At 39.7% G+C, this 25,655-nt stretch overlaps 1 protein-coding gene across 1 annotated transcript in view; it reads left to right on the plus strand.

The window, feature by feature from the left end:
• The window catches only part of VWA8 (von Willebrand factor A domain containing 8), a 277,696-nt gene that overhangs the window by 70,769 nt on the left and 181,272 nt on the right, over window positions 1–25,655 (plus strand). Inside the window, exons 5-12 of the mRNA XM_039506868.1 lie at window positions 2,328–2,495; window positions 5,943–6,107; window positions 6,752–6,801; window positions 7,132–7,240; window positions 13,684–13,788; window positions 19,313–19,444; window positions 21,979–22,113; window positions 22,212–22,289. Coding sequence (XP_039362802.1) covers window positions 2,328–2,495; window positions 5,943–6,107; window positions 6,752–6,801; window positions 7,132–7,240; window positions 13,684–13,788; window positions 19,313–19,444; window positions 21,979–22,113; window positions 22,212–22,289 — 942 coding nt within the window. The remainder of the gene's footprint in view (window positions 1–2,327; window positions 2,496–5,942; window positions 6,108–6,751; window positions 6,802–7,131; window positions 7,241–13,683; window positions 13,789–19,312; window positions 19,445–21,978; window positions 22,114–22,211; window positions 22,290–25,655) is intronic.

Genomic DNA, 25,655 nt, shown 5'->3' on the forward strand with positions numbered 1-25,655 from the left:
TGTAAGTGTTTAGAAGAGACATGCTGGGAAGGGACTTTGGTCATTTTTCCTTTGCAGCTATGTCCTTATGTAAAAGTGCTTTAAGATTTTACATCTTACTACACTGATACAAAGGCACTCAAAATATCTTTAAGTAACTGATTTTGTTGGTCCCTTGAGTAGTTGCTTAAGATATATTTCACTGAAGCAACTTCTGCTAGGTGCTTTAATGTAGGTGTTTTAATGGAGTTACATTGGTGTAAAACTCTTTGATGTGGTGCCTTAAGAGGCTGCCTATGCCTAATTCAAGCCCCGTTGCTACTTTCTAAATGTGTGATAAGCCACCCCATTGTGTAAATCAGTTATTTGTAAATAGTCTAGTATTAGAATTCAGGAATCTTCTACAGCAGTGTTTCCCAATCGTGGGACGCTGTTTGTGTAGGCAAAGCCCCTGGTGAGCCGGGCCAGTTTGTTTACCTGCCCCATCCGCAGGTTCGGCTGACTGTGGCTCCCACTGGCCGCGGTTCGCTGCTCCAGGCCAATGGGAGCTGCTAGAAGTGGCGACCAGCACATCCCTTGGCCTGCGCCGCTTCCCGCAGCCCCCATTGGCCTGGAGCAGTGAACCGCGGCCAGTGGGAGCCGCGATCGGCCAAACTTGCAGACGGGGCAGGCAAACAAACTGGCCAGGCCCACCAGGGGCATTCCCTACACAAGCGGAGTCCCAAGTTTGGGGAACACTGTTCTACAGGATGGTAATTGTGAATATTTGGGTATGTAGTACTGTAAGTTTATAGGGGCTAAGATGATGGGCAATGAGGAGGTTGCATGTCATTACTGGCACTAGGGCTCAGTTTTGACCACTGGCTCAAATTATGCACTGTAAATCAACACCCAATGATAATCACCCAGACTAAACTACGATGAAATCTAGATAAGAGAACATCATTATGAGGCAGCCTTCCATTTCAGAAAAAGCTCCAAAACATCCTCAAATGTTTTGAATATTATTTTGCTCTACATTTAGTAGCAGCCTATTTCAGTTAACTAACAGTTTTTTTTGAAGTAACTTGTTATCGTTTTAAAGTAATACTGGGCTTGATTCATCCTGGCAGTACTTCGGTTTTACTGTGGGATAAACAAAGAATCTTTGGTTTTAATGGCGTTACCTTGGTATAAAACTGGAGCAGCACTGATTCAGTTTGTAAACTTCTGTAGGATTATTATAAACATAATACTGAACTTTTCTACTTTTTTTTCCTTTTAAATTCCTTTGTTCCAGAATTGTTGGATGTGCTAAAAGTAAATGAAAAGTATAGAGGAAAAAATAAAAAAGCATAAAGAAAAAGAAGTAAATATTCATTGGCACATGTGAATACCTAATATCTAATATTCACTATGTATATTTAAAAAATAAATGCCAGCAAAAGGATTTTACATCTTACTACACTGATACAAAGGCACTCAAAATATCTTTAAGTAACTGATTTTGTTGGTCCCTTGAATAGTTGCTTAAGATATATTTCACTGAAGCAACATTTCACTGCCCAGCTCAGTAGACAGGCCTGCTAGGTGTGGTTCTCTGTCCCCGTCTATGGGCAACTAACCCAGCTAGAGATTAATGAGTCTGCCAGAGCTGTAGCTCAGAGCCATGTGGCTTTTAGCTTATGCAGTAGAGGCTCATACTTCAGAGGTCCCAGGTTTGATCCCGCCGGTGACGACCGGGGTCTGTCAGCATTACAATAAGAGGTGGTTTGAGTCTTGTCGCCGTGTGCTTGATTGCTGCTTATGTGCTTTAAGGGCCTGAACCTACCACCCTTGCACATACTTACTACACTGATTTCAATGGGACTACTTGCATTCAGTGAGGTACCACCCAATGTGAGTGTCGGAATTGTGTCTTTCCTTCACTTGACTCAGTAAAGGAATGCTTTGTGAACACGGAACAAGTTAACCATATTTGGAGTTTTTATTGTTTTAACTTTTAATATTTAGTTTTACATTCTGTGCTTGAAATATTATCAGATTTTTAACAAAAACATATTGCACAAAAAATTTCCAGTGTTTGTTTTGATGCTGTTTTGTTTCCTGGATTAAATAGTTTTTTAGATAAACACCTATGATAACTAATTCTTTCTACAGAAAAATGTGTTCAATTTAATTGTTATGTAAGGGTAAGATCCTCCAAATGCTTCCTAATGGAAATAGTACTTACTACCATGCTAAGTCCCATTGACTCAGATTACTTGAGCATTGATGTGTGCAGGATTAAGCCCTTCATTTTTAGTTGGATTTCATGTGCTATATTATGCTGTATATGTCACTTAATGTTGTTGTTTTTGTTGAAAAAGTGTGCAGTCCGTGCAGCTACAGAAGGCAGAATCCTTGTGTTGGAGGGTTTGGAGAAGGCAGAGCGGAACGTCTTGCCTGTGTTAAACAATTTGTTGGAAAACAGAGAAATGCAGCTTGAAGATGGGCGCTTTCTTATGTCTGCAGAACGTTATGACAAGCTGCTACAGGTACAGGAAAGCATTATGTTGTTTTGAATTTTTGTCTGTTTTTGACAGGGAAGTGACCCTATTAACAATGTAAGAGCTGTCCTGAGATAAACAGGGTACAACCCATGGAGGTGTTTCCACCTGTGTGAGGATGTGACTGAAGGTGATAGCTGGCTAAGTGAAGGTCATGGGTGAAATCAGCCATTGTCATTTAACAATAATTTTAAAAAATGTCTCCTGAATGTCCTTTATTCTCATAGAGAGAGACTGGTTACTAATTCTGAAGTGAATTCTACTTACTTCTAGCAAATGCATGCTATTCTGATTCATGAAGAAAAACATTTAGAAAGCCCTCTAAAAATCAATGAATGTCTGAAAACGAATGGTTAAGGGATCATTTCACCTTCACTCAGAGGTGAAAGTAAGCCGATGACTTTGACCTTTGGTACATTTTTTCAAGTTTTATGAGGCAAAATTAAGTTTGAGCAGGTTGTTTGCCGGTCGTCTGTACTCTACTTCCATGCCCATGGTTTCCTGTCCCATACCCTGTCATTTTCCTACCATCCACCTGACTCTTACCTATCCGTATTTCTTCATATTATATCTATCCCCATCTGCCAGATGAGCAGTAGCTTGTCAATTTATAATCATTTTAAAATAATTTTAGACTTTGGTCTGCATATTTCTGAAACACCTCTGTATGAACATGGCCAGTCTGTAACTTCAGGGGACAGAAAAGCTGAGGTGGGAAATACAAACAAAACATTGTAGCTTCTCACGTAGAGGTGCACATACCTCTGTACGAAGCGTGTTTCCGCCAGTTGTAACGTACAGGGAGTTAGAACTGGGGCTTTCTTCTACCAGGTTCAGAAAACCCAGCAAACAAGAAATAGCTTAACCTTGCTTTAAGCAAAGGGGGGAAAAATACAATCCTTCATTTCAAGTCTCATAAGTAATGTGTATAGTTCATTGGCTTCTCAGTTCTTCATTGCTTCCTGTCCCTGTAGCATGGCTAAACTGGGCAAGTATTCTGTTCTTTCTTTTCCCCTCAGCATTTCAACTGCTCTTTTTTCTAACCCTGTCTTAGTGTGGGATATCAATTAGTATGAGCTAATACCAGTTAGAAAAGTTAACTTCAGATAAATTTGAAAACGTGGCTTTAAATGTCCCTATTCTAATCTGTACTAAACTTCCCAAAAACTTCAGTGCTGAGATCAGGCTCAGCCTACATGAGTCATAGGAAGGAAAATCGCAAATAGAGCTCTGCGAATAATTGATTTTTCAGTTCACTGGCCAAGCCAAAAAGCTGAAAAGAATCATGTGGAAGCAGGGAAAGAATTAACAAGGATTTGAAGGGATCTTAATGCATGTCAGTTAGTTAGCATGAGTTAGGCTAACTGTGACCCTAATGACGTGAGATTTGTAGAAGCGAAGATAGTGTGAGGCAGAGAATAAATCATGTCGGATCAATCTGAAACAAAAAATTTTTGGTCCCTTCAGCAAAACAGGAAAAAAAATTCTGGTCTAGCAAAAGATTCTGTTGCAACAAAATGTTTAATTTAGATTTGGGATGTTTTTAACTGCCTTTTTAAATAAAAGGAAAGGCAATTTGGGAACACCATTCACAAAACCACAACAGGATGAATAGATAGTGTCTTTGCCCTGATACTGTATAGTCCTATAGTTAGAGTGTTCACCTGGGATGTGGGAAACCGAGGTTCAAGTCCTCACCCTGTCTGATTCAGAGCAGCGTCTTTAACTTGGGTCCTTCCACTTTGCAGGAGGGTGTCCTAACCACCAGGCTATAGGGTATTCCAGGGTGAGTCTCGCCTAGTTTCTTCTGTTGAAGCTGTTTCACTTTGTATTAAATAATTAAATATTCATGGGCCCAGAGAGAGAGAGAGAATGGTGGTTAGGGGAATCACCTGGGAGGGGGAGTCCTGGGTTCCAGTCCCTGCTCCAATGACTATTTAAGTATTTTACACAAAGTGGAACAGCTTCTGTAGGAGAGATTGAGAGAGGCCTATTCCAGAATACCATATATGGTTATGGTATTCATCAGGGGCGGGGGAGATTTAAGTTCAGGTCTCTGTTCTGAATTATGCAGAGCAGGGACTTGAATCCAGTCTTCAGCATTCCAGGTGACTCCTCTAACCACAAGGCAATATGGCATAAGGGGGCCACCACCCCAAACTCCTTCTTCTTCCGTTTCATGAAACTACCTTGAAAATATTTTGGCAGAAACTATTTGGCAGATTTGTGTTGAATTCATGAATAGTTTCAGTTGACCTAAAACTGCATTTTTCAACAAATAAACTTTGTCCAAAATTTTTGCACCCTACTCCAACTTAAATACACCCACACTCCTACATGTTATTGCACAACATTGCCCACTGAGCCATTAAATACTGTAACTCATTTCTGAGACATTTGTGGTTGATGGTTATGCCTTTTTTTGCTTTTAGAGTAGTTCTGATCCATTCCAGTCTGTTTCAGTTAGGAGAGGTAACTTATGAAAATGTAATTAACATATTGAAGTAGAAAATGTGGTTATTTATCATAGCTACATTTAAGGAGGAGACATGAAAACTGACCTTAAATTGAAATAGGAATTGATTGAGATTGTGCAGTACATTTTTTGTACCTTGCTAATGATAAAATGGCTCTAAATTGGCCCCTTAGGTATACTGCTAATGTTATCTGATTTGAATAAATCTCCTACAGTGATACTAAATCTAATATTATTGTTTTGTTATTTGGGGAATATTGTATTACATAAGTTATGGCTCATTTTCTGTTCTTCTATGTGAATCATTATTCTGGCATTGGGTCTGCACAAAGTAGTCATGTACAATTTCAAGCAAGACTTGATTGTAATTAATGTGGGAAGACTGCAGAACCGTCTTCTTTGTCCGCAATGAGTCTTTTCCTGGCAATGTGATTGAAATATACAATATGAAATAGATATTTTCTTCAGAAAAGAGTACAGTGATAAACCTGTATTATTGTTACTTATGGTAGAACATATTATATACAAACAAAATGTTCTCTTATTCAGAGGAGCATCCCTTCATTAAAGTTAAAAAAACCCCAAACTTGCTAAAGTTAGACTTTTAATTCTATAGAAGAAAATACATAACACAGTTTCATTGTTTTTTCTCTTCTTTAGATAGAGAAAGATATTTGTAACTCTAATTTATAGCTTCCAAACTTTGAGCATCTGTGGAAATCCGTCATTAGTTTACCTGAAGGCTGAACTCAGTGAAGCATATTTCAGCCACCCTTATCTTAGAAAGCCTTGATATATGATCTACAAATTGAATACCTTAAATCAAGATGGAATCAAGCGGAAGACCAAATTTAACTGGAAGACCACTCTTTTAATCCCCCCTTTATAGGTCTTCAGTCTGTAGCTCAGGCATCAGATATAATTGCATTCTAATTAATACCTTATTTTAATTGATCCAGGAACATACTAAAACTGAGTTAGATGGATGGAAAATTGTTCGAGTAAGTGAAGATTTTCGTGTGATAGCACTGGGCCTGCCAGTACCTAGATATTCCGGTAACCCATTGGACCCTCCTCTTCGTTCTAGATTTCAAGCAAGAGATGTTTATCATCTACCCTTTAAGGTAAGTGCCATTGTAGATCAATTAGAGCTTGTTTACATAGCAGGACTAATTGACATTTTAATTTTGTATTTTACATATTATACAGTCAAAAATTAATCACTGAACATGAATAAAATATATTTACCCTTTTTTGGGATGGAGTCATATTGATGTCCAGTGAATTACTTAAAAGAAAGAGCGAATCTCCAAAGGATAAGTTCATGGAGGATAGGTCCATCAATGACTATTAGCTAGGGTGAGCAGGACTGAAAACCATACTCTGAAGTGTCCCTAGCCTCTGTTTGCCAACAGGGGATGGATCACCTGTTCTGTTCATTCCCTCTGAAGCACCTGGCACTGGCCACTGTTGGAAGATAGGATGCTGGGATAGATGGACCATTGGATTGACCCAGTATGGCTGTTCTGATGTTTTTATTTTGTAACTAAAATTAATTTCAGTAAAACAAAATAATCCTAAAACAAAGCTATGCTAACTTTTTTTTCTTTTAGAAAATTAATTGTGTGTGCCAAGACCAGGCTCTTTGCTACAAAAGGCTCGGTATCTAAATAGATGAGAAATAGAAAACATCTTGCACAATATGCACTGTGATCCACGGTATAACCCAGAAATTAATTTGATATCTGATGCTATGTTCTATTTTCAGGACCATCTTAAGCTATTATACTCGGTTGGCTCAAATGTTTCTGCACAGAGGTAAATTTTCATAATTACAAAAAAGTAGTGTTGAGTAGCTAAATGTTATGTCCTGTCAGGATTGTTTGCTATTTGTGTGCTGTATCCCTATCGACTGATGAGAACTGAGTGAATTTTTAGTTAGTATGGGAATATGTTTAAACAGTTTTTCTTATATAATTACAGTTTTCATATTGTGAGTCCTTAATTCTTTATAACTTTATTAGATAAAATTTACTTGTATTCAGAAGTTGCTTCAACATATTATGCTGTGTTTAGCATCATAGGGCTTAACATTTTAAAGTATGTTTTGCAAGGATAAAAGATAACAATTTCTTGTTTATTTTCCAGAATCTCTCAGCTCTTGTCTTTTGCTACAACTCTCTGCTCCCAGGAGTCTTCTACGCTGGGACTTCCAGATTTTCCTTTAGACAGTTTATCAGCTGCAGTTCAGATTCTGGTATGTGCATATAACTGTGAAGTGAAATTTTAAAAGTGAGGAATGTTCTCAGATACAATTTGAACGGTTCATATCTTATTACAGTGTCTTTGGAACTACTAGATTAATAACACTAAAAAAAGGTTGCTCTCTCTTAAGTGGATCTCTTTGGACACATCTTTAATTGTAGCTCTTTGGGCACCATAATGTCTGCAGAGATCCAGATGTAAGATCAGGAGCTAAATTAGTGTGAACCATGAGACAAGAAAGATTTCAGCAGAGCTTTGTGTATCTTGGTGTATTGAATAATTATTAGATTCAGTGAATTCATTAGGTGTTAGGATTAGGATTAGGATTAACCAGTTGATTTAGAATTGATTTAGGTGTGTTTATTTGGGGGGGAGGAATTTGTAACAATTTCTCTCAAAGAAACTGACTTATTGATACCACATAAAAACTACGAAGTGGTAAGCACAGAAATTAGACCAATTTATAGTGTGCTTTAGGAAGGGAATATATGTTGGATTTTTAAATACATTATAGCATTTTATTCTTCTAGATCTGTAGTGAAAATGACTTTTAAATGAATATCAGACTGCTTCCAAAATAGTGGAAATAAAATCTTCCCTCGGCTATTTATCTGACCTGAGAGGTGAAGGAAGAATTTTATTTTACATTAAAAAATGTAGTGTGTTATCATTGTGTGCCAGTTTCTGGTCTATTTATAGCTTCCTAAACCAGGTTTTCAACTTTTTCCATACTGGGGCCCTGTTCCCCTCTGGGACCTTGGGTTCCTTCCCTCATCTGGCTGGGACCATTAACCATTTAGCAATATGGAAAAGGCAAGGTGATTGCTTGCTCCCCACCTCCCAACACATGTTTGCAAGCTCCTGCAGGGCCACGACTCCCAGACTAAAAACCCCTGTCTGAAACAGAAGGCTTTTTCTAGTGTGGAGTGATGAGGAGGCTAATCTCATCTGTGCCATTGTAATTATGTTCTATTTGAGATATTTTAGGCAAAGTATATGGTGTCCCTTACACAAAGAGCTTTTTAAATGCAATAATGCTAAGTGAATGTCTGATCACCTGAGCAATACATTTTACCTAGATTGTGCTCAAATGGATGATTTTTACTACATCCATTTATAATGCTCCAGATTCAAGGAGCATCGCTGAATAACAAAATGAGTTGAGTTACATATTTTACAAAAATATTCTTGTGCCAGGATAGTTCATTGCTGTTTTGCCCATATACATTGGGGATATGTGCAAACAAAAGGAACTAGAGAATTTTAAGTGAAAAATCTATTTTGTTTTATTTAGGGCTTGATTATGCAACCATTATTCACCTTGGTGAGCAGTTAAACAAGTAGTTCTTCTTTGAGTGCTTGCTCATGCCAATTCCAAGTAAGTGTTCATGCACAGTCGTTGGAAGGTTTTTCCCCTAGCGGTACCCGTCGGGTTGGCTGTGGAGTCTCCTGGAGTCGCGCCTTCATGGCTGTATACGTAGGTCCCTGCTGACCTGCCGCCTTTTCAGTTCCTTCTTACTGCCCATGATGGTCGTTGGAGCTGATGCTTCACTCTTGCTATGGGAAGCGATCCTCTAGTGATCTTTCTCTTTGTACCTGTAAATAGTTAACTTAGTATTAGTGTTTCAAGTAGTTTTTATAGTTGGTTAGATAAGTTTCTATTAGGGTTTTCCACACTGCATTCTTCTCCTTCTGGGGACTGTGGCATGCCTCGGTCTTAAGGGTTCAAACCATGCAGGTCCTGCCAGAAGCCTTTTCCTGGGGCGACCCCCACGACTCTTGCTTAAAGTGCTTGGGAAAGGCTCTCCAGACTGACAGGTGCAAGATCTGCAAAGGCTTCTGCCCAAGATCCAAAAAGGAGAGAGACTTTAAGTTAAAACTACTCCTCATGGAGTCAGCTCTCTGTCCCCAGCCGGCACAGCCTGTGTCAGACACGAAGTCCAGCACTTCGATGCGGAGCGCACCAGCTTTGGTGAGAGAGATTGTGGCGCTGAAAAAGACTCTGGGTCCAGAGACCCCTGGCACCGCTACTCCCTGGCACCAAAGACCTCCACTGTGGCTACCTGGCACCGCTTGCACTCTCTAGTGACGCACAAGAAGCAGAAGGCAAAACCGAGACCGCCTAGACAAGATAGTCACTCCAGTTATTGAGTCTCTCCTGTGGTGGCAAGTGGTGTGTGCAGGAGTACCATTCTCAAGGCTCCAGTCCTTGCTGTCTCTAGTCACAGATGCATCAGTGATGGGATGGGGGATGCATCTTGGAAGACTCAGGACTCAAGGTCTCTGGTCCCAGGCAGAACTTTCACTGCACATCAATGTCAGGGAGCTAAGAGCAGTTCGCCTTGCTTGCCAGACATTCCAAACCCATCTGGAGGGCAGATGTGTATCGGTATTGAGCGACAATACAACAGCAATATTCTGTGTAAACAGATAGGGTGGTGCTCGCTCCTCTCCCCTATGCCAGGAGGCCTTCAAACTGTGGGACTTCTGCATTGTCTACTCAATACATCTAGAGGCATTGTACCTTCCAGGCTCTCAGAACGAGCTGGCTGATCATCTCAGTAGATCCTTTCACAATCACAAGTGGTCACTCTGACCGGATGTCATGATCAACATCTTCCAATGATGGGGATTTCCCTGGATAGACTTGTTTGCAACAAGGCACAACAGGATGTGTCAGCAATTCTGTCCCTTCCTGAATCAAAGCCTGGGCTTGCTTGCAGATGCTTTTCTCCTCCCTTGGAAGGATCACCTGCTGTATTCATTCAAGCCCTTCCTGCTTGTACACATGGTCCTGCTAATGGTCAGAAGAGAGGGCGCATCAGTGATCTTAATAGCATTAGCATGGCCATGTCAGCACTGGTTCACCACACTCCTAGACCTGTCGGTGGACATGCCCATAACTCTGCCGCTGATCCCAGACTTGATCACACAGGACCACGGCCACCGCCAGCATCCCAGTCTAGAGTCTCTCCACCTCATGGCATGGAAACTCCATGGCTAAATCCCTTGGAGCTCACATGCTCACACCCTGTTAGGATGGTTCTCCTTGGCAGCAGGAAACCATCCACTAGAGCCACTTATTTGGCTAAACAGAAGAAATTCTTTATTTGGTCATTACAAAAGGACACTCCACCTTTGCAGTCATTGATTCCCTTTATCCTGGACTATTTATTACACCTGAAACAGCAGCGCCTGTCAGTGTCGTCATTAAAGGTGCATCATCTCAGTTTTCCATTCGGGTTTGGCCAGCTGGTTGGTTTTGTCAACCCCATGGTTTGCCGCTTCCTCAAAGGACTAGATAGACTATACCCTCAAGTAAGACCGCCAGTCCTGCCAGGGATCTCAACCTAGTGCTCTCAAGACTGATGGGTCCTCCCTTTGAGCTCTCTTGTCTACCTTTCCTGGAAAGTAGCGTTCTTGGTGGCTATAACTTCAGCCAGGAGGGTGTCTGAGTTTAAGGCCTTAACTTCTGAGCCCCCCTACATGGTCTTGTATAAGGACAAGGTGCAGTTGCAGCCACACCTAGCTTTTCTCCCAAAGGTAGTTTCACAATTCTACGCGAACTAGGACATATTTCTTCCAGTATTCTTTCCTAAGCTGCATGCTAGCCACCAGGAGCTAATATTCCACTCCTTGGCTGTCAGGTGAGCATTAGCCTTTTACGTCGAAAGAATGAAGCCTTTTTGGAAATCAATGCAACTCTTAATTGCGGAGCAGATGAAGGGGCTTCCAGTGCCATCCCAAAGAATCTACTCTGGCAAGAAGGAACTGAAGAGGCGGCAGGTTGGCAGAGACCTATATACACCGCCATGAAGGTGCGACTCCAGGGGGCTCCACAACCGACCCGATGGGTACTGCTGCGGAAAAAGCTTTCCGACGACTGTGAATGCGGAACACACACCTACTTGAAATGGACATGAGCAACATATCTCAAAGAACAACAGTTACGAGAAGATAGGTAACCATTGTTTTCATTCATCTGTGTAAGAGTTGCACAATCTAACACTTAATTATATAGAATGCCAACTGTAGAGCAGGTAAATTGAGCAGTGATTGGGATTTGAATTTTCTGGAGTTTCTTTTTATCCCATTGAAGAGTGTACATATATTAATACCTTTTGTGATTCCCAATGACATTCATAGCTATGATCAGATTTTTTTTTTTTTTTACTTTACTACCATAACTCAGTTATTTATGGGCTTGCCTAGTACCTGCCCCGCCCCCCCCCAGGGGGAAACACAGAAACATATTAGTTATTACTAATTTTAGACTGCTGATAAAATTTATTCTTTCTGCAAATAATTGGAAGTAAAGTGTAGTAATTTTTAGTAGCCTATTTTTAAGCTAAACAATATTAACTGAACTATTCAGTAATTTCTAGTAATTGAATTATGAAGTAAAATTTGTACAGTGTAATGGAATCAATATTTAATTATTATAAATTGCTTTGAATGACTAAACCATGCTGCAGATTTCTGTAATACAGATATTTATTTATTACTTCTACGAAACTACCCATTGCATTGCATTTCTTTTCTCTGAGATATTTAGAAAATATATGTAGGCATGATTTATAATATATTATAGTGTGCCATACACAGAATGATTCAAGTAAGTGCAGAAGTCACAGTAATACACGGCTTAATTTATAAATATCTTGTAGGGAGGGCGAAAGAACCTTTTTAGTCCCAAGTACCTAATAGCCAATATTGCCTAAACTTAAATGTCATAGCTGAGTTTCCTCATAAAAAAAAAAAACTTGCTTTACTACAGTTATGGCTGCTGTTAGTTTTAGTTCCTTTTTGAGAAGTGATTGAAAAGGATACCCTTAAAGACCCCAAAACGTTAGAATTTAACAACGTTAACATTTTGTAACCAGTAACTCTTCTTGAGAAGTCCTACCATCACTGTATACAAAGTTGTCTCTACACCCAAGAAAAGCAGATTGCAGGTATCAGAAGTGACAGAAATGGGCCAGATCTCTCGACTTGCATATGAAAATGGATCTAAATAGAAAACTGAAGATAAAAGAGAAGTGTGAAGGGGCAAAGTGTCACATTGGTTTCAGTATTAAAATGTTTCTAAACTGGATCCAGTTTTAATAAATCTTGTCTTGCATGTGAGTCTTCTCTGCCCTTTTTATAGTTTCACACTCCTATCTACTTTTATGGGGAAGTGTCTTTCTGCAGTTTAGTCGCATCGATCTCCAGTAATTTTTATTGATCTCTCTACAGTAGTTCTGTTGTTGGCTTGTATTCTAAATGATTATCCTCCCGTTGACCTTCAACATGCTGCAGCCAAAATGTCTCTTCCTTTCCTGATGCTTTGTTTCACACCTTGTTTGAATCGCCCTACTGGCTTCCTGTGTTTCCACATAAAGTTCATACTCCTCACTGTCAAGACTGTGTTGCATGGCTCTTGTCTCCATCTTTGACTTTTTTCTATTACACCTTCTTTTATGTTCTATTCTTTGCCAATCCTTGCCTCCTTTCGCCCAATCTTTCACCTACTCATATCTTCACTCCTTTCATGTTATCTCCGATACCTGAAACAGCCTCACTGTCTAGTGGGCCTCACCACATTGCTCTCTTCCTAAAAGTGCCTTTTGTCTTCCCTCCCACCATTTATGACTTAAGTAAAAAAGAAACAACCCCCCCAACCTAGTAAATATTTATATTCTATCAATTCTGTTGAAATCCTGTCAAATTCTGTTAAGATCCAATTACAAGATGCATGCCTAACCTCTACAATGTATGTTGATATAACTGATGCATCTAGACCCTCCTTCTCACATTGTTTAACCTGGATTATAAACTCTTGGAAGCTGAGATTTGCCTTTTTAGCACCATTCACACTTATAGTGCAGCAGAAACAACAAAAACAAAATCTTATCTGCTCACAGACTGTCCAAATGTACTGAATTTCTTGGTTACAGCACTTTTTAAAAAGCATACCAGATTTTGACCACTGGAAGTCTGCAGTGGAGACCAGTATATGCAATAAGCAACTGCAACACTCTTTACTTCTCCCTGATGTCTTCCAAGATCTCAAGGAAGTCACGTAGCGCAGGGCACCAGAAGAAAAGACAGCAGCTGTCATATCTTGAAACTACCCCGCCTCCTCTGCATGATGTTAATCAACAGCTGGTGGCTCATTCTTCAGTTCCTATCAAGATTCTTTAGCTTCTGCAGTTTCAACAATTAATCCTTCCCTCCACCATCAGAAAATAACATGAGACCCAGTGGGAGTGGAGATGGGGAGGTAGGCGAGACAGCTATTGGGGAAGCATGGATGAAGTGTCCCTGGTTTTGTCTCAAAAGCTGAATGGTGCACTTGTTCGTTGTCATTCCTCTTTTGCAGTTGTCAGTATAATGGGTTCCAAGTTAATGGATAATGGAATTAATCTTTCCTGTATTTTTATTTCTATTTAGGATTCCTTCCCTATGATGTCAGTCCAGGATATAATCAAATGGCTTTACCCTTATCATGTTCTATTAGGAAAGGAAGGCAGGACTGCAGTAGAAGATGCATTAAAAGTGAGTACTGTGCATTTTATATACAAATCCCAGAGAGCCGTGAGTTGCTACAATAGCCCCACTAAATTATAATAAGACACCGAAGCAATGCAAATTATTTAAATAATGTTTAAATTATTTAAATATGTTAATACCGATATTAAAAAAGGTTTTGAACAATACCTTCATAAACCAACAGATTTCATTAGCTGATGAGTTTTATATCTTCTAGTGAATTTAGGCCACAATTCACAGGTTCTTAAACACATGCATAACTTTAACAATGTAATAGTCCCATTGATACATTGTAACTACTCACATGTTTAAAGTTAGGCATTTGCTTAAGTGCCTTACTGAATCAGGGCTTTAGAGAGAAGATATTCATGAGGTAGGTCTTTGTCACTAAAATGGAAAATAATAATTTTCTAAAATTAATAAATTTCTTATAAAATTAATTGTGATTAAATTATTTCACATGAAAAATATTGAGTGTGTCATGATAATTTGTTTATCTTTATAGGCATTTGTGTCTGTTAAACCTTCAGTTAATCTATAGAGCTTTCTGAAATAATGCTGAACAAAAACCATCAAACGAAAAAAAAAAGAAAAGAGAAAATGCTTATTTTATGTCTCTTCTTTTCTCTGCCCACCTTCTCATCCCTCCAGCATTTTCATAGATTCATAGTCTTTTTCAGAGTCATTATTTCCAGATAGAATTTCCCATCTTGTAAGTATGCCCTACATTCTTTTTTACTTTCCATTTGGCCATATTGAAAGGCTTATTGTTTGCTTGTACCCAGTTTATTAAGCAATCCAGGAGCTGTCCTCTTCATTATTTACCACTCCCCCAATCTTTGTTTAATCTACCAACTTTATCAGTAATGATTTTGTTTTCTTCTGGGTCATTGATAAAAATATTAAAGAGCATAGGGCTGAGAATCAATCCCTGCAGAACCCAGCTAGAAACATACCTGCTCAGTGATGTTTGTCATTGACTGTTACATTTTGATGACATAAATCTGTCATCCAGATTTTGATAAATTTGCTGTGTGCCATGTTGATTTTGTATTGTTCTAGGTTTTAATCAAAATGTTGTGTGGTACAAACACAAATGCCGTACAGAAGTCTAGATGTATTGCATCAGTACAGTTACCTTTATCACTCAAACTTGTAATTTCATCAGAGAGTATCAAGTTTGTTTGACAAGATCTATTTTCCATAAACACATGTGGTTAGCATTAATTATATTACCCTTCTTTAATTCTTTATTAACTGAGTCCTGTATCAGGTGTTCCATTATTTTGCCCAGATTCAGTGTCAGGCTGACAGGCCTATAATTACCTGGGTCATTCCATTTGCCCTTTTTGGCACAACATTTTTCCAGTCACCTGGAACTTCCCCAGTTTTTCAAGATCTATTTAAATCAATAGACCCCTCTGTTCAGAGAGGTCCTTGGGGAGGTCTTTTAAAACCCTTGGGTATAAGTAATGTGTACCTCTTGACTTTAACTGTCTAAATTTAGTAGTGGGTGTTTAATATCCTGCTTAGTTAATGCTGGAATGGAAAGTATTTCATCATAGGATATGCATACATCATCTGGCTTTTCCCCACATATGAAACAGAAATATTTATTGAACACTTTTTCCTTTTCTGCATTATTATTGACCATTTTACCCTTTCCATCTCATAATAGACCAGGGGTAGGCAACCTATGCCACGTGTGCCGAAGGCGGCACTCAAGCTCATTTTCAGTGGCACTCACACTGTCCGGGTCCTGGCCACTGGTCCGGGGGGCTCTGCATTTTAATTTAATTTTAAATGAAGCTTCTTAAACATTTTAAAACCTTATTTACTTTACATACAACAATAGTTTAGTTATATATTATAGACTTATAGAAAAAGACCTTCTAAAAACGTTAAAATGTATTACCGACACGCAAAACCTTAAATTAGAGTGAATAAATGAAGACTCGGCATACCACTTCTGAAAGGTTGCCGACCCCTGTAATAGACTAATACCATTAGGGTACTTTTGCCGTGATACACTAAAAACGTTTCTTATTGTCCTTAACTCTGTTAGTTGTAGATATTTCCTTGTGTCCTTTTGCTTCCTTTATCAATATCTACAATTTCTAGCTTTAATTTATATTCATTGCTATCAACGTCTCCTTTCTTCTACTTTTTAAATTTATTTATTGCTTCTTTCACTTCCCTAAGCCAGTCTGGTTTTTAACCTGTGTAGTGTTCTTCCTCAGTTATGTTTTTTTGGAAATTCAGTAAAATGCATTTCAACATCTCTCAATTAACAGTTATATTTTTTTCTGTTTAAATTCTCCCAGCCGATTTGGCTCATAATTGGTTCCAGCTTTGTGAAACTGGTCCTTTTAAAAGTGCCCCATATAGATATTACTTGTTGGAACTTTATTGTGTTTGCACATAAGAAATATAATGAAATCATGATCACTTGCACCAAAGCAACCATTAACTTTTAATTCTAAGATCATTTCCTCTTTATCTGTCAAGATGAGGTTTAATATAGAATTCCTTTTATATTAGCTTCAATGCTTTGTGAGTTAGGTAATTGTCATTTATACTACTTAGAAATTCCAAAGACGTTTTACTATTAACAGCTTGAGACTTCCGGTTGAACTGTGCAGGAAATGTTTTTTTTCTGTTTTTGATTGGGACAAAAAGTCAATCTTGGAAATTTTTGTGAACTGAAAAATCCAGGAAAAAATACAGATCAATAATTCAGATCAATCAGAATGTTTCAGTTTTGGCCATTTTTATTTTTTATTATAATTAGCTTAGCTTTTGATACAGAAATTCATTTTGAACTGGAAGACTGGAATTTTTCATGCATAAAATGTCAAAACATTCTGAAACTATTTTCAACATTTTTTCGAGTCAAGAAATTCATTGAAACTGACCATTTACTGTGAAAAGTTTTTGTTTCTTTTAACCTGTTCACTGATGAAAAGAAATTTAATTGAAAAATTCACTACCAGCTCTAACCTCCAGCATTGTTACTCAGATTGAAGTCACACACAATAGTGCTTTTTTTCCCCCTTACACGTTATATAGGTAGGTCCTTAAGGAGTCTGATTTGGTGGTGTGTACCCATTTTGAGCTTTATCTGTTACATAGTCAGTATTCTCTTTAATTTCAATTAATTTTTTGAGTAATGATTGAAACTTTAAAATATTCATGGGCAGTCCTTTCTTTATGTTGTGATTTTTAATTTATGCTGTTGGCACCCAGAGCATTAGATAGCAATCTATAGTTGTATTTGAGAAATGTGAAGAAATAAAACATTTCCTTCCCTTGTTATAATTGCACCTGGAAATGATGCTGTAATTATAAGAGTCTGTCAGCATTGCTTGTGGAAATAGCTTTGGACCTGATCCAAAGTCTATTGAACTCAATGGGAGTCTTTTTGTTTACTTCAGTTAACTTTGGATCAGGGTCTCTAACTTGCCAATTAAAATCTTAGTTCAAGATGAAACTCAGAATGCACATTCTCAGCTTTTTTCTGTTCTTCTTCCAATGTTTAGTGGTGGTTGAAATTGGTTCAGCTGTTAAAATAAAAATAGAATTTTTGGCAGTTTTGCACTAAAGTACACTTATGCTTTTAAAAAAAAGTTCACGTTTAAACATGAAAAATGTGTAGCCTTTTAGTCCAGAATGTGAATCTATGAGAGTGAAGAGCCAAAGTATGTGTCTGATTATGTTACAAAAAATAATTGTTTTTCTAACCTTAATTTGCAATGCTATGGTATCTTGTACAATTAAAGAGATATAAATTTTATTCTTTGAAACACACTTTTAATAAAAGCAATTGAATGTGCCTAAAATAACGTGAAGCTTATTTTAATGTTTTCAAGAGACAAGGTGAGTGAGATAATATCTTTTACTGGATCAACTTCTGTTGGTGAGAGAGTCAAGCTTACACAGAGCTCGAAAGCTTGTCTCTCTCACCATGGAAGTTGGTCCAATAAAAGATATTACACAACATGGCTACAACAACACTGCATCAAATGTTTTAATCACAGCAGCAATCTTCGTCATTATCTGAATTACCAGATAGATATTTATCATGATATTTGAACTCTGAACCTTCATAACCTAATTGCTACGGAATGTCCTTTCACCTGCATGGAACATGAGGCTATGGCCAAGATGGTCAGCCAAATTTAAGATGCTCTGGAACCAATTTTTAAAAAATGAGTTAGGGTCCTTTTTGCTTCTTGATTATGTAGAAAAAAGACCAAAAATCATTTCCCAAATAAGTGTGGGTTAGGTTTTTTACTTGTTTTTTTTACCTCTGAAATCGCAGGTTTTACAGGAGGACTTTTGCGGGGAGTCTTAGGCTTGGTCTACATTAGGAAGTTAAGTCAGTTTAATTAGATCTGTCAGGGGTATGAAAAATCCACACCTCATTGTGGCTTACTTAAGCTGACCCCGGTGGAATCATTCCGTCAGTCTGGCTACTGCCTCTTGAGAAGGTGGATTAACTACAGCGATGGGAGAATCCATCCCATCAGCGTAGGTAGCATCTACATTAAAGCCCTACAGTGGCACGGCTGTGTCGCTGTAGTATTTTAACTTTAGACAAGCCTTTGGATGTATGTGGCGAATGCTCACACCTTTATTGAAGTGTGTGTTTGTGAGTGCGCGTGCGTGTTGAATCTTTAACATGGACATAGCCTCACTTGTAAGTGTTCATTAGGCACTAGAGTTAAAGAGGTGTTAAGAAAAAAACAAACGGTAGTTTAAAAAATATGACTCAAAATCTCTTGATCTGTATTACTTAGCTTTCACTCCTGCATACAGCGTAGAACGATGGAGGGCAGAGGTGGTGGTAAAATGGGCAAAAAGGCAATATTTTTTCATTAGCCTATTAAAGGCTATATATTAAAAGTTTCTTGTGTGTAGGGAGCCCTCAACTCTCATTACACACAAGGCTGTCAAACTAAATGAGCATCTTAGCTTGATGTGTATTTTTTTTTAAGCTCGATGTTTCTAATACCCAAGTGGTCATAATAGCCCTCAAAGATAAATGGGTGTGGGAACGTAAGTGCTGGAGGGTTGGAGCTTTATTTCAGTCTGTCTGGCTTCAAAATCAACAAGTCAGCAGTGGGAATTATATTGTTAGGACTATCTTGCAATAAGAATATCCTTGATTTTTTTTATTTAGAAAAGAAACTTTAAAATCTATGTAACAGAAAATTCTATACAAAGATCTGGAATTCATGGATTTTTCAGAATTCACAGATTTCTGTTGTCTCAGCTCATGACTTAGTTTAATTTGTTTGATAAGAGGAGCAGCAAGCTAATAGTTGACTAGAGAACACTTAGTAGATATATACTGATGTTAGCATCTTATAAGGTCCATTTTAACTTTTTCAGTATTAAGGTTCTTACAGCAAATTGATATTGAACTTATAAGAAATTAGTCTTGCATCAATTTCTGTCATGTTTTCAGTGGAAACATTTAAAAACACAGCACTATATTAAATAAGTACTACTTTCTCAATTTTTACAGCGTTTTGAGCTCCAGGATTCAGAAAGCCCTTTGCTTCCCAGTAGGATTAAAAAAGTGGAACGAATACATGGCAGCAAGACCTTACAGGCTGATGTAACTGTCCAGATTGCTGAAAAAGAAGTGAAATTCCAGGTAATGATTTACAGGTTCAACAAGCTTTATCGGGGGTGGGCAAACTTTTTGGCCCGAGAGCGATATCTGGGAATAGAAATTGTATGGCAGGCCACGAATACTCACAAAATTGCGGTTGGTGTGTGGGAGGGGGTGAGAGCTCTGGTTGGGGGTGTGGTCTTCGGGGTGGGGCCAGAAATGAGGAGTTCAGGGTGTGGGAGGGGACTCTAGGCTGAGACAGGAGAGTGGGGTGTGGGAGAGTATCAGGGCTCTGGCTGGGGGTGCAGGCTTTGGAGTGGGGCTAGGGATAAGGGGTTTGGGGTGCAGGAGGGTACTCTGGGCTGGCATCGAAAGGTTCAGAGGGCAGGAGGGGGATCAGGGCTGGGGCAGGGGGTTGGGGCGCGGGGAGAGGCTCAGGGGTGCAGGCTCTGAGTGGCACTTACCTCAAATGGCTCCTGGAAGCAGTGGCATTTCCCTTCTCTGGCTCCTACACAGCTCTGCACTGTGCTCTGTCCGCAGGCACCAGCCCTCCAACTCCTATTGGGTGAGGTTACCAGCCAATGGGAGCTGCAGGGGCGGTACTTGGGGCAGGGGCAGTGTGTAGAGCCAGGGGTGGCTCTAGATATTTTTGCCGCCCCAAGCACAGCAGGCAGGCTGCCTTCGGTGGCTTGCCTGCGGGAGGTCCCCGGTCCCGTGGATTCGGCGGCACGCCTGCGGGAGGTCCGCCAAAGCCGCGGGACCAGCGGACCTTCCACAGGCATGCCGCCGAAGGCAACCTGCCTGCCGCCCTCGCGGCGACCAGCAGAGCGCCCCCCCCTGGCTTGCCGCCCTAGGCACGCGCTTGGCGTGCTGGTGCCTGGAGTCGCCCCTGTGCAGAGCGGAGGCCTCTGGCTGCCCCTACGTGTAGGAACCGGAGCAGGGCCATGCAGCTGCTTCTGGGAGCCACGTGGAGCGACCCCTGACCCTGCTCCCTGCCTGGGGTGCCAGAGCAGTGCAAGCCCCAGACCCTGCTCCCCAGCAGGAGCTCGAGGGTCAGACTAAAATGGTTTGCGGGCCGGATCTGGCCTGCGGGCCATAGTTTTCCCACCCCGAGCTATATTCTTGGTTTCCTATCACTACTGCAAATTCGTTATGCTACTTTCTGTTGACTCTCACCTACATTTAATGCTCAAAGTTAATAAGGAATTTGTCTGAGAGCCTCAATGAATATCCACTTTTTATGGTAATATTTAGCAAATGTCATTTACGAACTGGAGAGTATTCGATTATGGAAAAGTAAGGCTTTATTTTCAGGTAACTCGTGCAGGTTTCTATGTGGTTTTTTTTCAGCAACATGATCTATTTATTTCATCAGTTACTAAAGTGTTGGTGGAAAAGTACTTTCTCGATTCCTTATTTTGGGTTGTGCAATGGAATAGCATAATACAAAGCATATGTGATGCTCTTGGGGGTATCTTCTATATAGTTACGCTTTAAATGAAAACAATAGTAGTTTCTTTACTTTTGTCCACCACATCAAGTAAAATGTGCTTGGTAACATTCCAACACAGGATGTTGAAACAGAAAACGGAGCAAAAGTCTTCATATTAATCATATCAAATACAGTTAGTCTGAATTTCTTCCTGTGAAGCTTATGGTCGGTTGGGTGGAGAAATAAGGCATTTTTTAAGAAATGCATGTTGATCTGAGTTTAAAGTAGGGGTTGAATTCAGTGAGACTGAAGTATCTATGTAATAGAGGAGAGTTAGTAGGAGGCAGAGAGAGATCTGAGTAACACTGGGGAGGGATGACCTCAGAGAGTTTGTACAGTGGAGGTGAAGAAGGAGGTTGGAGAGCAGGAGCAAATTGGGTAGAATCGATGAAAAGCTGATTGGAGAGCTGCTCTGAAGGAAATAGCTTCATTAGGCACTGGTGATCTGAGAGTTTATTGAGGAATTTCTCTGAGGAATGAACGGCCTCTTTGGGAACAAGAGTAGAGGAGGAATTTGAAGGGAAGCAGTGACCAGTGTGAGTGGGGAAAGAGCAACAGAATTTAGTAGCTTAAGTAGAGGTTAAACTGGAGGAAAAACAAGTGTTTCTATTCTGCAAAGCTCTGCCTACTTATAACACCAGAGTGAGATTTCCCTCCAAGTGGATTGTTCATATCTTCACCGTAGATCATTTCTCCCCTTTCTTACGCCCTGATCTGCAATAAATGATGACAGTGTTCACTTCGTAATTGGGTTTCAGCGTTAATACCCTATTGAGGTGAGTCGGAGTCCTCTCAGGACTATTGATTCATGTTGCCTGCAAACCAAATCCAATACCATTGCATTGATTTGCATTTGATTCCTATTTCATGGCAGATTTTTTTTTTTTTGGTAACCCCAAGCCATAAAGGCGACTTTTTTTTACTATGATTATTATTATTATTATTATTTATTTAAAGATTTAGATTCTGGAGCACAAGAATGCAGTCACCAGTGAAAAGTTACAGGGTTACTGACCCAGTAAACGAATCTGCCCCGAGCCTAAACCACTTTCATATAACTTGTTTATCTTTTGTCTCCTTGTAGGTCCCAGCTGGGACTAGATCATTAAAACTGTGTTCTGGATCAGACACTTTCATAAAGACTTCCAGCCATAAGCAGCTGTTGGCAGAAATGATGCAGTCACATATGGTTAAGGATATGTGTTTGATAGGCGGAAAAGTAAGAACTGTAAATTTCTTTGCCTTTTTTTTCCTGCTTGCAAGATATTTTTGATCTAATTCCTTAATTTTTATTTCATTTTATTTTTTACTTTATAGGGCTGTGGCAAAACAGTTATTGCTAAGGAGTTTGCCAATATGTTAGGATACAACATAGAGCCTGTCATGCTGTATCAGGTAAAGTAAATTATACAGTGGTGCGTATGCCTTACAAATGGTCTGAAACGTGACATACATAGGTTCTAGATGGAATCTCTGTGTAAGACCTACAGCCTTTGAAAAATCATTCATCTAAGGCAAGAAGCAAAAGTCATATAAGAATGAAAGGAAAGTAGTTCTTGAGATACTTTGCTCACTTGATGTCAGAATACTGAGCTGGAGAGTCTCTTCCAATTTGCAAGACTACGTAGAGAGATTATTATATATAGTGTAAATGAAAATCTAAGGTAGGTTACTATGTGTATAGGGCCGGATGATAATTCCCATGAAATCAGTAGCACAGCTCTCATTGACTTCACGATCTTAGTAGAAAGAAGAGAGATCTTCAGTGAGTGGAGCGTAAGGAGATTTGTTCAGTGAAGTAAATTATTATATTTCTTTGTTGCAAAGAGCTGACAGCTGGTGCTGTGAATTAGCATATTTCTTTATAGTCTTTGGATGTTGTTCTCTTAAGTGCGTTTCCTGCCTTTGGTGAATGGTGGCCAGTTGTTTTGGCATATTTATAGGCCCTGGAAGACCCTTTCCCCTTCCTTTTTTTGTTTGTCCATATGCTATAAAATTGTGAAATGGAATTCTTTACCATCTACATTTTTGTATTCTGGAAGGCAGTTTCTTTATTGTGCTGAAAATGCATAATTACTTTTTTGTTTTGAGGAGCTTCTCTTTTGTGTTACTTTTTATGTCTATATACTCCCGGGGGGGAATTCTGCGATACTATACATGTGCAGAATTCAAGTCCCAGGTAGATTTTTTTTTTCTCTGCAGAAAATACATTCTGCTGGAGAGGTGCTGCAATTATGCCATGTGCCAACCAGGGCTGCTGTGTTGCCCGAATAGAGAATAGCTGCTCCCGGGTGGGAGCAGCCCCAGTGGCAGATAGGGAAGAGAAGCAGCTGGGTTCTTCACAGCACCCTGCTTGTAGGGCCAGGTCAGGAGGTGTGGTATATGGTGGAGGGATGGACAGCATGGGGTTCATGGGGTTGCTGGGGGGTCACAAGGTGGGGTTCACAAGAGCTAATGGGAGGGGGACAGACTGAGAGTGGGATTGTGGGGACATGGGGGAGGGGGTAGCTGAGTGGGGATTCAAGGACATATGGGGATTGGGGAGGGGCACAGGGACATACGGGAACAGGGGCAGATGTGCCTGACAATGAGAGAGGCTAGGGATCAGTCAGGGTCTGCATGGGGGAGGCTCCCTAACAACCCTCCCGCCTAAACCCTCCAAAACTTCCATACTTTTCCCATTCATACCCAACAACCCTCCAAGTTCACACCCCGGCTCCTTCCCAACAATTACTTCCCTCTCCCTAAGCTCCTCCATTATCCTTGACTTTCCCAAGCCTTAGCACTGCCTCTGAAGGGTGTAGGAAATGCGTTTCTGTATTGTAGTTTAAATGAATTATTACTCAGAGTTCTGTATTAATAGGCCTAGTAAGGAATCTATTTGTCAAAAAACATGTTCTGAATCTTTTTTGTTGTCTGTATTGTTACAGACATACTTGCTGAACGTGTTTTGAAATAAATTACCAAAATAATTGAAACCGGCATGACTATATTATATTATTTTGACAAATAAAATATGCAGAATTTTGGAGAATTTTAAAATACTGTGCACAGAATTTTAGACTTTTTGGCGCATAATTCCCCCTGGAGTATGAATAGCTTTAATCTTTCTTTCTTTGTTCAGATTCCATAATCTTCTCATATTGTTTTATATATTTACTTTAAACCACCACTATTTGATTTTTGTCATAATTCTTATTGTTTAATGTTTATATTAAATATAACACAGATCCCAGTTGGGATTGGGGCTCTGTTGTGGTGAGTTCTAAAAAAACACATTCAAGGATATGGTACCTCACTCTCAGAGCTTAGAATCTAAGATGAGAAGTGACTTATGAAGTGTAGGGGGGAGTAGAGAAAGATTAATCAAGTATAAACAATTTTTATAGAAATTTACATGTTTTCATTGTAAATAGATAATGTAAGTGCCACTCTCTCTTTCAGTCCATCAGCCTAGCCATCATTAATTGACTGATTACCTATGTGTTGTGTCAGAGGTGGGTCTTGGGGAAAGATATGGAGAACAAGGTTGACGATTTACAGAGCAGTTCAGGGAAGGGATGGAAAAAGGTACAGAGACATTTTTGCAAGAAGCTGACAAATGGATGGCTTTGTTGGTTGACTGTGGGAGGCATGGGACAATGATCTCACTACACGTTAAGCAGTGTCTGGCTTGCAGAAAAAGGTGTTTGGTCAATTTAAGGGGTAGAGAGCCAGACTGACTAGCTGTGATAGCGTTAGACTGGGTCATCATGGGAACACTGACTCATTCCCCCTCCCAGGTGGCCAGAAGAGAGGAGGGAACTATGCAGTTCCATACTGGTGCAGGAAAAGCACACCTTTACCTGGACCATGCAAAGCAGTACCCACTGTCCCTCCTGTGGATGTAGTTAAATATCAGGTTTTGTCATGATTTGCTGCGGGCATTATGTTAGTTGCTCTTTTCTTGGGGGGCTGAGAAAGGCTTTTTCTCTCACCATCAGATTGGCCAAGACAAGGTATGGGGCGGGTTTTGCCTTCCCTATAGCAGGTTGGGGACTTAGTTAGGGCAAACGTGAAACGGGGGTTGGAACTATGACGTTGCAACTCATTATGTCAGTGCAAGGTGGATTTAGTGCAAGTACTTGCTACAATTTAAGCCCATTGCTTCTTGTCCTATCCTCAGAGATTAAAAGAACAATTTTTTTCACCCTCCTCCTTGTAACAACCTTTTATGTACTAGAAAATTATCATGTCCCCACAGCCTTCTTGTCTCCAGACTAAACAAACCCAAGTTTTTCAATCTTCCTTTATCAATCATGTTTTTTACACCTTTAATCATTTTTATTGCTCTTGCTTGGACTGTCTCCAATTTGTCCACATCTTTCCTGAAATGTGGTTCCCAAAACTGGACACAATACTCCAGTTGAGGCCTTATCAGCGTGGAGTAGAGTGGAAGAATTACTACTTGTGTCTTGCTTACAACACTCCTGCTGATACATCCCTGAATTATGTTAGCTTTTTTTTTTTTTTTTTGGCAGCAGTGTTACACTGTTGACTCATATTTAGCTTGTGATCTACTATAACCCCAGATGTCTTTCTGTAGTACTGCTTCCTAAACAGTCATTTCTCATTTTGTATGTATCCCCTTTATTTTCATCCCCAACATTCAACAGAGTGCTGGGCAGCCAGCAACAGTCACTCTTCTTCGTCACAGGGACAGTATTGCCAACATCAAGTAGTCAAAAACCATGAATCAGGCCACCAAAACCATGAGATTGG

Source organism: Mauremys reevesii, linkage group 1 (genome assembly GCF_016161935.1).
Source record: "Mauremys reevesii isolate NIE-2019 linkage group 1, ASM1616193v1, whole genome shotgun sequence".
Taxonomy (NCBI): Eukaryota; Metazoa; Chordata; order Testudines; family Geoemydidae; genus Mauremys; species Mauremys reevesii.